The 14,530-nt window shown below is 28.7% G+C and overlaps 1 protein-coding gene across 1 annotated transcript; it reads right to left on the reverse strand.

The window, feature by feature from the left end:
* Positions 1-2,586: 2,586 nt before the first annotated feature.
* On the reverse strand, positions 2,587-4,258 carry LOC133829969 (probable BOI-related E3 ubiquitin-protein ligase 3). The gene is made up of 3 exons (XM_062259839.1): positions 4,001-4,258; positions 3,502-3,901; positions 2,587-3,407 (listed from the first exon to the last, which is right to left on the reverse strand). The coding sequence occupies exons 1-3, from the start codon at positions 4,054-4,056 to the stop codon at positions 2,685-2,687; spliced, it is 1,179 nt and encodes a 392-aa protein (XP_062115823.1). The 5' UTR covers positions 4,057-4,258; the 3' UTR covers positions 2,587-2,684.
* Positions 4,259-14,530: the final 10,272 nt, after the last annotated feature.

Consider the following 14,530-nt stretch of genomic DNA (forward strand, 5'->3'; position numbering starts at 1 on the left):
TCATAATTACATCAAAAAAATTAAAAAAATACAATCACTATTGAAAACCCATATGTAATTTTTAAATGTAACCTAACATTACTCATACATATATATATAATTATGCATTGACACGTTATTTTGCCTATGGTTTGGCCAAATGTCGCCAAAGCTTTTAATTATAGCAACAATAACATATCTAATTATAGATTATTGAAACATTGCACGTACGTTTTGACTAACTCTTTTATATTCAATTAATTCATTTTATAATTCTCTTTCTTTTGACTAAGCTTCACTATAAATCATCTTATTTTAAATAGCAATAATAGCCATATATATATTCATAAATATTGCTTCCCACAAGCCTAAGTTACAAAATATGAACTTTTTTTTTCAACTTAAATTTCATTTTCGAAAGATGTTCATTTGTTTTCATTAGCAACATTATTTTTTACTTAATTTTACAAATGAACTAAAAATAATTATAAAAGACATATTTAATACCATAAAAAAAGCATAGGGGTACAAATTCATTGTTTTGAAGCACATGAAAACTAGTGATCACATGACAATATGTATATATATTTATTTAGGGAAATATTAAATAGTTTGTACATATATACTTGTATATAGATGTTTTTGTACGTATCTATCGATTTTTAAAATGAAAGCTAATTAATGACAAGTCCAACTTGCCAACTAAAATAAAAATGTCTTGGCAACCATAAATGCCATAAGATATCAAAGAATTGTTTGGTTTATATTTTTCAATGAGACAAGGAGTTCTCATTTATTAATTAATTCTCTCTCTTTTTTTTTTTAATTTTTATTATTGTGGGACCCAATGAATGAAAGGGTCTCTCCACTCCCTCTTATATATTAAATAAACATAACAATTTGTTTTATATAATAACAATAACTCCAAGTCTCACATTTAGGTTATAAAATAAGCTAAGGTGTACATATATATATATATAATAAATTCCACCTCTATATGATATCATTATTTATCCACCCAAAAATTAAAAAAAAAATAAAAAAAATCCATTCCCAAATGCTGGTTCTGTATTTATTATTATTGACTTCATTTGCCCAAAAATAAAAACTAGAAAAGGAAAACATTACAATAAATCACGTGCAGCTCAAGTGCAACAACACACCTGACAAAATTTCCTATTTTAACCTCCAGCATTTACTGCCGTGGTAATTATTATATGAGTCAAAGGACGACCGTACTTCTCTCTTCCTCAATCTTAAATAAGAATTTTACCTTTTTTTAAAAAAGAAAATAAAAAAACAATTACTGCCAAAATTGGCAGAAGAGCACAATTGATTGATTTTTCTCTCTCCAAATTTCACATTCCAAAACAATTTTATTTTATTTTATTTTATTTTACAGAGCCACCTATTATACATCAAACAACTACAACACCGTCATTTCCATCTTATTATTATTTTTATCTTTTCTAAAAACCAAGATAAGCTTAATTATTAATTAAATAATTACTGTCACGTTAATCAATTTTATTTTTGTATTAGATGGAATAGTACGGGAGTCTGGTCCCAAACTGAAACTAAAGAAAAGGAAAGGGGAGGGGGGGGCACACAGTAACGTGCGTAGGACGCGGCTCGTCCAACCACTATCACCATTCACCACTACTCAAGACAACAACAACAACTACGAAATCGAATAGAGAGAGAGAAAGAGAAAGAGCCTCGGGAATCCCAACAGCGTAAAAAGAGTGGGGCCCACTGATACGGTCAGAGAGAGAGAGAGAGGGGGGTATAGGCTATTAGTGGGTCCCACTTATCCATGATATTTCAGGTCCAACGTCGTCGTCTTGATTACGCAACGCTGGCGCTTAACTTAACGTACATATAGTAAATTTCGTGATGGTAATGGTGGTGGTGGACTCGGTTGTCACTAATGGCAGCTTTGGACTTTTTCATTTTTTTTTTATAATTATTATTTAATTGAAAAAAAACAAAAATTAAAAAAGAAAAGAAAAAAAAAAGATTGTGGCCGTTGCAGTCACTGATCAGAAACAGCGACATTTGCGCGCGTCCGACGTGTCAGCTTTTCCCACACACCTGTCGCTTTTCTTCATCGGCCCCTCGTTGACCCCACCACAGGGAAACTGAGCGCGTGTCGTGCACGCTCCATTAGTATTACCTTGTTGTTCTGGAAAGGATTTGTCGGGTTTTCATGCGCATTGGACCCACCAATAATAAAAATAAAATTCATTTTTTAATTAAAAAAAAATCACACATCTCACCCAAAAACCAAAAAAAGAGAAAGAAAAAAAAATAAAAAAAAAGGAGAACAGGCACACATAAATGATATAAGTCCTTGACCCTGCCTTTTGGGCATTTACTTTGAACCCACCCACACTTGCTAACATGTGCATTTATTTTTGCTAACCTGCGCACTGTTACCCATAAATATATACACTAATAAATTTTTACGTGAGTCAAAGAAAAGTGAGAGAAATAGAATGAGCTATAATTGTATCCTACCTATCTAAACTTCCATTCCAAGGATGGCAATAAACCAAGAAAATAAATAAAAATATACACAATTGAACAATAATAAAAACAATTGAATTGGAAAAGAAACCAAAATATTGTATTGATGAAAATTTTGGTGTTATGTGTTTTTGTTTCAAGGGTGTGAAATGAAATAATTGTTGATGTTGTTGGTATTAGGACATGTTAACATGGACACTAGCGTTCTTGGTTGATTTACAGATAGGGCAAGTGTGTAGAGAAGAACCGCACACAGTGCAAAGACAGAGATGCCTACAAGGCAAAAGCAACACGCATGACTCTTCCTTCCCACAATTCCTGCACAGCCTGTTGATGTTATTGCTTGTACTGCCACCATTATTAATAGTTGTACATCTCACGTTGCTTGTCGTTTCCAAATCAACGACATCATTATTGTTATTCCTCGTCACGACGTCGTTTCTCATTGGCGATAAAGTACTGCGCCACTCTCCCGTCGTTACCACCACTACGTCGTCGTTTTCGCCGCAGCACGATTGGGCATCGTCTGCAAGTGCGGCAGCCAATGTGTTGGGTTGAACGTCGTCGTTTTCGTTGTCGATGTCTACGTCATCTGCTAGTAATCCTGTTCCCACGCCGCGAGTGCGGTGATCGCCCTTGACTTGTGCCAGTACTTGTTCGAGATCGGTTCTTAGGGCATTGGCTGTGGCTTCGTTGCTCTGCGCGAGGTCTCGCCATATTTGGTTCTCTACGCATAATGTCTTGACTCTTTCTTCTAAAGCCCAATTCAACTTCCCAATCTTTTCAATCTCTTCTTCTTTGGCTCTCAGCCTCTTCATCATCCCTATCTCTATTGCCTCCATTATTTTCCGAGCTTGCTTCTTCCTCCTTTCATCAACTTCCATCCTTACTTTTTCCATCTGAATAAATAAGAATAATGAAAACCCATTAATCATTTGTAAACAGAAACTTCGGGAAGAAAAAAGAAGATAGTTATATGGAAATAGTACTTACATGTTGAGAAATAAGACGGTCCAGGTCGAATTGCTGTTGCTGGATTTGATAGGACAAGTCTTCCCCGAGGAACGAAAACGGAGAAGTGGAGTTCTTGTAATGAATTGGTTGAGTAGTTGTGGCCGTAGTAGCGGGAAAAGAGAGGAATAAAGGGTTGTTGTTAATGGCGGCAGATGAGTCTCTGGAGCGTTTTCTCGAGAACGACGTCGTCGTCGTCGTTGGGATGTTGTAAGTAAGACCGCTATCGGATTTCTTGGCCGTCTTGGGCGGAGGAACAGAATCGTTGTACATGGGATTGTAGACCGGAAGGAGAGTCTCAGTCGGTAGAGGAAGCCCTCCGTGATATCCCATCTGGGAGTTGTACATATTTGTGGTTGCTTCAATTGGGTTCATCATTTCTCTGCCATAATCACCATTTCGGAGATAATTAGAATCACCAATCACATATAAACATATGTAATATAAATACAGCAAAGAAAAAGAAAGAAGAGATCAGTACCTGTTGCCAATGAGTTGAGAATGGAAGAGATTGAGGTGACGAGCTTCAACAGCCATGGATGAAGGCCTTTGATGTATATATCTAGAGATATATATATCTGTGCTTTGATATCACAGTGTATGCGTTTCGGTTTGGTTCTTGTTCTTGGTGTGAGGTTCCGTTTGGGTATTGGTTTTCGAGAGAGAATATAGAGTAGGAGAGGAAGAGAAGTAAATGGGAGAAATGAACAAGATGGCATGCAATAGAGGTGGCAAGGCTGTATGGTGGGGTTTATTTAGGGTTTGGTTGGGTTAAGAGAGAGAAAAATAAACAAATATATTATTATTATTAATTTAATTAATACAGTTCAAATATTAAAAAAGAAAAAAATTCGCCCTGAGATGAGAAAAGAAAGGAGGAGAGAGAAAACCATATATATATTTTTTTGTTGTCAAATTTAAGATTCGGTTACCAAAAAGGCCCTTCCTCTTTTTTACTTGACTTCCGTTTTAGTAAACAAACTAAGATCCGGTCAAACCGTAATTCCAGCTCATCGTTAGGGGTAAATCCGGTATATTAACCCATGTTTATCGGAACTGGTTTCTTTTTTTTTTTCTTGTAATAATAATAATAATAATAATAGTTTTCTTTTTCTATTTTTTTAACGGACGCAGTAAAAAGATACTGAGGTGAGGTGGGGGATTTAATAACTGACAACCTGGGCATCTGCCACGTAGACCTGCCGACTGGGGCCTGCTGGGAATCGCCACGTAAGCAAAGATACAGTCCAAAACTAAATGCCTTTATACTCGATTATATATCTCTCTTTTTTCTCGTCACCGAACAACGTGATGGGTAGTGGGACCCGCAAAAATTACACGTGTGGGACAGGGCGAGCTAAGCAAGTGGACAAAATTACCCTTCTGGACACGTGCGAGAGGGGCCAGCGTGGAGTTTTCGTTGGGCCCCACAATGGGCCCCAGAAAGCCCAAAGCGACCGTGTTGTTTTGGGTGGGTGGGTACGGTGTACCTGTACTCTAGTGCTGATCCTTTTGGCAGTTTCTTACTTTGAGGACAGCTTATTTCACGGCTGCTCGCATGGGAGAAACGTTGGGTCTCAAAAGTTTTGGACTGTTCTAACGCCACGTGTCGTTACGATAACTCAGCTTTTGCTTTGGTGTCCACGGTTACCACTGTGCGACCTCATTGCAACCAATCACTGCCTTAGATTTATTTTAATGCATTTTCTTTTTTTTTTGTAAATAATAATAATAATTAAGGAGCAACTTTAATCTAATTACATATCCCAAAACGTTGAATGCATTTAATGACGGTGTGAAGGGCGTGAACAAGCAAGTGATTTGGACAAAAGAACATTTTTAAAAAGAAAATTTTAGTTGTGAGATTTTAAATTATTAAAAAAGAATATAATAATTTATATATATATAAAAAATTAAGATAGCTCGATTCTTAACTTGCACGGGTAATAAGCATTGGTCTTTGATAATATATTTTAAAATACTGTACTGAACGTGATCGTACCAGAACATGATAAGTACAAATATACGTTTTAATTATTTAATATAAAGTGGACAAAAATCGAATTGTTTATGTAGATATTAAAAAAATATATTAATAATATATTAGACATAAGTTTGATCTAAATTCATGTATTTGTTTTTATGTATTTAGACTAATTAATTCACACATCACACTACTAATATTGAGAGAGGGACGATATGATTAAATTATATTATATTAAATTTAATTAAATAATTAATTAATTTCACCCATAGAGAATCAAATCTGTGGAGTGCTCGAAAAGAGAGCATGGACCCATCTTTAAGAATGCCATGAATAATTGACCTTTTCAGCTTTTAAACTTCCATGTATCATTAATTGATTGGTGCTCATTGTTTTGGCCACCACTTAATTATGTATTTAATGGAAATGCATGCACTAATTTAATGAATATTTGGTTACATGACAAAATTAACCATGCACTATATAACTACTTGTCATATCTATTCATCTCTCGATCAATATAATTGTCATCATTTCGATATATACATATTTGTCCATGTCAATATTTTGATTCAATGAAATAAAAATCTTTTAAATTCATAATATTATTGATTGAATATACATGTAGATGTAGTAATAGTAGTAGTTGATGATTTTATATGATAAATCAGTCTTTATTAGTTAGACACTCGCAATTAAGGCCTAATTTCTTGCTTTTGAAATTTTCATCAATTGACACAACCTTTTGACCAAATCGATATTTAATTACACACACACAAAAAACTTGCCATCCTAACCAATTATAATATTTATTTATTTTTAAATATTTCACATTTAGATTACGGTGCAACTACTTTTTTATAGTTTCTGTTTTATTTTCACATCTTAATATATATATTTTTAATTTTTTTATATGACGGTATAAATTGTAGTCATCTAAGACGTCCTGCAAATTTTTAATAAATTTCGAATAATTTAGCATGCTTGAAATAGTTGAAGTTGTTTGAATATTGTTTTCGGAACTATATATTATTCGAAATTTCTTAAAAATTTAAAGGATGTTTTAAATAACTACAATGTACACTATTATATACAAAAATTTGATTTTTTTTAAAATCACCCACTAACTACATCGGTACAGCCAGAAAAGTCGTTGCATGTAGTCTTTTCTTATAAAAATACAGTAATAGATTTTAAATAATTGTTTCTAGATATATGCTGACTTATTTGCTCATGACTTTTCTTGGTTTTCATATATTAGAAATATCCATATACATGTGTTCCTTAATTATAACGAGCTTTCTTCTCTTAACTTCGTTCCTAAGAATCTCCCTAATAAGCTAACGATATATATTATCATCATTATTGTTGGTCCACCATTTTGAAATTTCTTAATTTGAATCTCATGATAATGATCGACAGAAACATATATAGAGTATATATACACATGTGTATGTATATATACACGTTATTATTTTAATCAATCACCCACAGTATTAATTAATTATATATGGTATCTAGTTGGTATCTAAAATGAGAAGACGTTAATTTATTATTAAAATTTTCCTTAATTTCTTCTATGTAAATTGTATTAATCAACAATTATATATATATATATATATTCACTTTCGCATTTCCTAGCTAGATCTTGCCAACTTTTATGATAATAATTTTAATAGATAGTTACCCTCAAAAATAAAAAATTATAATTGATATAGTTAGGCAAAAAAAAAAAAAAAAGGTTCCCACGCACACAAAGCTCTATTTATATAGCAATTAATAATTAACTAAATATAACCTAATTAAAAGAAAAGTGCACCAAGATATATACTAGCCTACTTTTAGGGTTGAATTAATCCTCAAAATAGTACTTAGCCCTAGCTAGTACTTAATGTCGTATTTATTTATTTGTCTTATTATTAGCCTTTTGATATTTTGTGTATTACTTTCTTTCATGGCCCAAGTAGCCCTAGCTAGCTCGATCGACCTTGTTATTTCGATAATATCATCATTGGAAAATAATAATGTAAATTAAGCCCTCCCAATCAATGACTATAATTTCTATTTATTTTATTTTATTGTTTTGTTGCCCTAATTTGCAGCTATCTCTAGATAGATAGATGGCTTGATTATACAGCTAAATATATATAGATAGATGTGTGTATATATATTTATCAATATGAAGTGAGACGAAAATGATGTTCTCAAGGGAAATGTATATTGAAATCTAAGCAAAAAAGCAAATCCTCTCTATTAAGTATATATATATAAATAGATATATTTTTGTAAATTATTTTAATCAAATGATGGACAAAACTAGCTCCATTTAAGGAGACAAAGTGACAAAACGAGATCTGTTAAAATATATCATACCAGTGACAATTAAAAATTTATTAAACTAATTAATTTCCAGCTAAATTGTTTCGATCATTGTATATATATAAACATCATTATTGTACCATATACATAAACATTTGAGGGGGGCAGAAACTTGCATTATTAGCATGTTCAGGGTTTTTTTTATTTTTATCTATATATAAACAAATTAGTACCAAATACCAATACTAGTATATTTATATATAATAAGGTATATATATATATAAATATAAATATGAAGCACTGTTACACACACACAAAGGCACATGGGATTAAGATTATATATTAATTAAAGCTTATATGAAAAGACGTAATTTGCAAGACATAATGGTGCATGGGCTAGTCAGGCCGTACAGACACAAAGTGACAAGGCATTAATATGCCATTATTATGGCCTGGATTTCCCCGTTTAGTTAATCTCTTTTAATTAACTTTATATATATATATATGCATATGCTAGCTGATGAACGAGCTCTTAATTATTAGAGCATCTTTTTACAAGATGTAATTGGATTAATTAGAATATATAATAGATTATTATATATATATATATAATATAATATGGTTGTATATATTTATTATTTACTAATTAGGTTTAGTTTTCAGGTGGGTGTAGAGCATGTTCTTTGTGGATGGTTTGCCCCATAATGCACGTAAAAAAGAATATGCTATATACGCATATATCTATATATTAATTACTAGTCACTTGTAACTTGTCTAGGTTATAGCTAGAACTGTCGAGAAGTTGTAAAGAAAAAGGTTAATAAACTAAAGTAATAATATATATTATTAGGGTTTCTATTATGAGTTCATTTAAAAAAAAAAAAAAAGAAGTTATATCAAACGAAAGAGTACACTACTCCATTGGCCAAGAAACTATATATATATATGTGTGTGTGTGAACCACTAAACAATTGCTTTTAAGTTATCATGAAAGAAAGTTCATGAGAGAGAGACTTGATGAGGAAGGAGAGTAGATGAAAAGTAGCTTAAGAGTAGTGTGATTCTTCTCTATTATTGCTCAGCTCAGCTCGCTCACATCAACCCAACCCATACTTTGGTTTAACCACCACCGAAATCCAAAAAGCAAATCAAAAGCAACAAAAAGTTGAGGAAAAAAAGAAGAAAATTAAGAGAGGCCAAAAGCACATAAAGGATAATATATAATATATATACTTTTATATACAATAATGATGGCCTCACACATTACACATATGTCACATAACATAATCCTAATATAAATCCATACACATATGTATGAATACATTTTGAGTAGTACTTTATTATTATTCCAAAACCCAACAAAATAAAACCTAATTTTAATAAAGATGATATGATGTGCTTGTTGTTACAATAATATTGGACGGCTATGATTTTTCTAGGGCATATATCATATCATATCATATGTCATATATATATATATACATTATTATTATTGTGATTACAATTCGTTAAAGAAAAGTTTAAAAAAAGGGTACAAAAGGGATCGTGTGTGTTTGTGCTTGACCCCCTTTTAAGGGCAAATTGTTTTGTACCTTGACTTGTGGAGAGAGAGAGATCACAAATATATAGATAAAATAGAAATGTATATGTATATATATATAGATAGGTGCTTTTGTTTTTAATCTTTATTTTTTGTATTCAACTTAAAGTTGGTGTTGATATTCTACATGTGAACTTCACCCTTTTTACTCTCCCACATTATGAGAATCTCACCCCTCTTTTTCTTCTTTTTTTTTGTTTCATTTTTTTTTATCTCTTTTTTAAATGTGTTTTGTTTTTATTTCTCTCTTGGGGAATCTCATTCATCACCTCCACCACCACCAAGTATATAAAACCAAACTTTGAATGAATGAATATCATATCCCTCAGTTCATCAGTCTCTGTCAAAAGTAATGTATACATATATATATATTATACCAAATAAAAGGACAGAGAAAGAAAGAGATGCTGATGATATATATATATAGAGAGAGAGAAAATTACAGGACAATGAATGAGATTCTTACAGCAAAGCAAAGCATGAGATATAATAGAGCAAAAAAAAAAAAAGATATGAAGAGAACAGTTTCCCTTTTGGCTTTCCTAACTGCAAATTCAATAGTATATATTATTATTAATAATATTTATGACAATAATAATTAAGTGGGTGATGTTTCCTACTGATGGGGTCATCAGTTCTGTGCTATCATTATTTCTTGTATTGGAAACATACCTTACTTGGGCTCTGTTTTTACTTGAAAAGATGTTACCTTTATACATATCTGATCCTCTCCCAACAAACTAATCAAATTTGACCGTTTTCTCATGTTATCTCCCAACCTTTTTATATATATATATATATATATATACTAGATATAATTTTATTTTATAGAATTTATTAATTATCTTTATCAATGTTATATAAATTGTAAATAAATATTTTGTTTTAGTTAAATAATTTATTTATTTTTATTTAAGTTTATATATTTTTTTTAGTTTTTGAATTTGAGAGTGACAACAAGAGATTATATATTATATGTTTAATGTAATATTAAATATTGTAAGTAAGTGAATTTTAAATTTAAGTTTCTTACTAGTTTTTTTATAAAATAATTTGTTGCTAAATGAGAGTAGATTATATTATATATTTAATATAATATTATTCTAATAAGTGAATTTAAGTTTAATTAAATATTATTTAAATTATAAAATGTATGATTTTATTATTTTTAAATAATTATCATTGTAAAATATCTAAAAAATATTTTATTTTAATTTGTTTAATTATTTATTAGTTTTAAATAATTATCATTGTAAAATATCTAAAAAGTATCTTATTGTAATTGGTTTAATTATTTATTATTTTTAAATAATTATTATTGTAAAATATCATATTTTTATTTTTTTAATTATTTATTTATTTTATTTAAGTTTAAGTAAGATTTACAAATTATTATTAAGTATAATAATATTTTGTTAAATATAAAAATATTAAGATAAAGTTAATATTAAAAAAAATAAAAAACGGTTAAAAAATAAAAATGATTATCTACACATTTTTTATATTCATTCATTTACAGCAGTGTGTGTAGTGTGTAGGACCCTTCCACAGCAAGGATAATACCATAATAATTATTGATCATTCTAACCTATTTTTGTCTATCTTCTTTATTGTCATCATGTTACACAAGCTATAGCTTTTATATATATAAATATATATATATATATATTACATTGAATAATTGAATTATGGGTTCTGAAAAATTACAATAATGCATGCACTTCTTCTCAATATTTATTATTTCCTACTGTTTTTCTTTTTACTAATATGAGTCCTGAAGGTTCTGAATTTTGATCTGATCATCTATCTATCTCTGCCATTGAAATACTTTCTTTAAGCTTGTGACAAGTCGGTTTCACATTCAATTTCCCATATATTATTATTCATCATGAATTAACTACTCAATGGAGAGATGCTTGTTCCAATGAAATACTACCCTATATATATGTATATATAATATAGTTTTATATGAATATATACAGACAGACTATAATGTCAGCAACTGAGAATCCTCATTAATTTCCCTTTTACTGAATTTTGTGTTTTCACCATCCTGACAACGAAATAATTCTGAAACCTAATCATGGCGTTTTTTTTCCAAACTGAAACTGTCAAAAAACTGAATCTTGGACTGTACTATATGGTAAAATTATAAGAGAAAAATGTTTGTTATTTTTAGTATACATGGACTTGTCAAATGTAATTTATTACAAAGGTCATACATATCTTTATTACATTTGTTGAAATTATCAATAAGATTGTCTTGTAACTGTATATATATATATGTATATCTTGTCTTCTAGTTACTAAGTTTACATCTCTTTGTGATTACTAATAATTCTACTTCAATTGTTTCTCTATCAATAATATTAAGGTTTATTTTTTTCTACACTTATGTGTATTCCATCAACTCTAATCACTTTTGAAAAAAATGTTATCTTCAATGCTGGACATGTGACTCTTTGCTCAACTACTTGTAGATGTTATCATTTTGAGAGTCGGTACCATGGACTAATCAAAATTTTAGAGAGGGACTTATTTGCTGCATAAATATTTAATTTCTTATACCTGTTACACTTAAATAGTTAATATTTTATTTTTACAATAAAAGTATCAAATATTCAATATATGTTAAAATGAATTTTTAATTTCATTTTTTGCGGTAAAAATTCATAAAGTTGCTAAAATATTACTTCTATAAGTACCTCCTCTATGTTACGTAGAACTGTTAAGCATGTTGACTAGGCAGACATTTATCACTCTGTAATCGGTCAATTTCATAATTTCTTAAAAAAAACATTTTAAATTTGAAAAATAAATTAAAAAGATATTTTAAATTAATTCTAATTAAAAAAATACATATTTTAGGGACAAAAATACTAAAATTACAGAGTTATACATATCTGATGAGTTAACGTGTTTAACAGCTCCAACAGAAGAGGTATTGACAAAATCAATGTTTTAGCAACTTTGAGTATTTTTGTAACAAAGAAAAAAGTTTAGGTATTTATCTTTAACATATATTGAACATTTATTTTTGCCGTAAAAATAAAAAATTAAGTATTTAACTGTAACAAGTGTGAAATATTGAGTATTTATGCTGCACATAATCATTTATTTTTTCTTATATATTTGTGGTTTTTTTATAATAGCTTAAAAAAAATGCTATGTAAGCCCGAAAGAATTTCGGAAATATTTTGTCAAAAAAAAAAAGACTTTTGGAAATATAATCATGCTCTTAATTTCTCTTCATTTGATGATTTGTTGAGCACATATCTATTATTATTGTTATTATTATTAATTAAAATAATCTCCACCCTCAATTAATTTGGCTGAGTATTGGTTCTAGATAATTCTGCTAGTTACAAAAAAAAAATAATAATAATAATAAAAAGAATAGATGCAAACACTATGGTAAAGAAAGATAATACTTCTAAATAATGATAGTATCATAGAAGAATATCTAATTTAGTGCCGAAGTCAAATCCCAAGATTGTCCCAAAATCCTTAAGTTAAGTCCTCGTGAAACAAATTGTGAACCCTTTACAAAATATATTGATACTTGATTCACATTCCAAATTCTATTTTCAAAACAAATAATTAGGAGTTATTTGATATGGGAATCTTTAGATTTACAAAATATTCCAACTTTTCCAATCCCATTTCATCTAGTAACTTGAGATTATTTGGGCCATAAATCATGGGCTTGTTTCTTCAACTCACACAATTTTGGGCTACTTTGATAGACAAAGGAAGTGGGCTGTTGGAAAAAGCCCACATAACCTAATTTAATTTCTAACCAAAAAAATAGATAGTAAAAGCAATGTTATATTTTGCTAATTTATATATATATATATATTTATATATAAATTATTGCTTTAAGTAGATGATGCGGCATTTACAATCACTTCAATACACACTTTATTTTTTTCTTTAATTTAATTTTTTATTCATTTTATTAATTTTAGTTGCATATTATTTTTTAAATAAATACCCACAGTGTTTTTGAAGTTTTCTTTTAAAAAAACATATATTAATTTGAATTTAAAGACTAATAAACTAGAAAAAGAATAAAGTGTTTTGTAACCGTGATTGAATTAAAACATATAGGTGGTTTATCGTATATATTTATATAAATGAGATATTTATATATAAGAGAATTTTATTATAAGCGCTTCACTTTGAACTCTACCAGTAAGGTTTTCAGTATTTTTTTATTTATTTTTAAATTATAATAATAGAAATTAATTCTAATTTTACCTCTTCACTGCTTAATTATTAAAAATTACTAAAAAAATTAATCTAAAAAAATATTCTAATTCTACTTCTTAATTACCCTACACGATAGTTTATATATATGATTATTAATTATAATAAAAAAATATACTACATAGTAGTTACAATATATTAATCTCTTCAAACCACTCTATTTATTTTCTCATTTAATTCAATTTTTTTATTCATTTTATAAATTATAATAATAATAATTAATTATAATTCTACTTCTTAACTACTTAATCATTAAAATCTCTCCAAACAACTCTATCTATTTTCTAATTTGTTCACTTTTAATTAATACATAACTTAATTAATAATAATATTTAATTAATATATAACTTAATATTTATCATTACATTATAAATATAATAATAAATGTATATTTATAGCTATTAATTAATCAATGGAAAACTCTATCCATTTTCTCTTTTCTATTCTTATTTTTATTTTAATAATAATTATAATGTATGTCAATTAAAAATATCTATAAAATAATAATAATAAATAATCTATCTATTAATATTTTTAATATTTTGACGAATCACAAGGTCTAAAATTTAGTTTTTAACAATAAATAGTCCAACAGGTAATCAACAAAAATAACTTTTTATAAAGAATTTTTAATCTTTTGAATATATACAAGGTCTAAAGGTTAATTTTAAAAAATAAAGAGTCAAAACAAGTAATCGGCCAAAATATAATGTTCAAATAATCGATCTATCTATTTTTATTTTTAACATTTTGACAAAACATGAGATCTAAAAGTTAGTTTTTAACAATAAATTGTCCAAACAGGTAATCGACAAAAATAAATTATATATATTTATATA

The sequence above is a fragment of the Humulus lupulus genome, chromosome 4, assembly GCF_963169125.1.
Source record: "Humulus lupulus chromosome 4, drHumLupu1.1, whole genome shotgun sequence".
In the NCBI taxonomy this organism is placed as follows: Eukaryota; Viridiplantae; Streptophyta; class Magnoliopsida; order Rosales; family Cannabaceae; genus Humulus; species Humulus lupulus.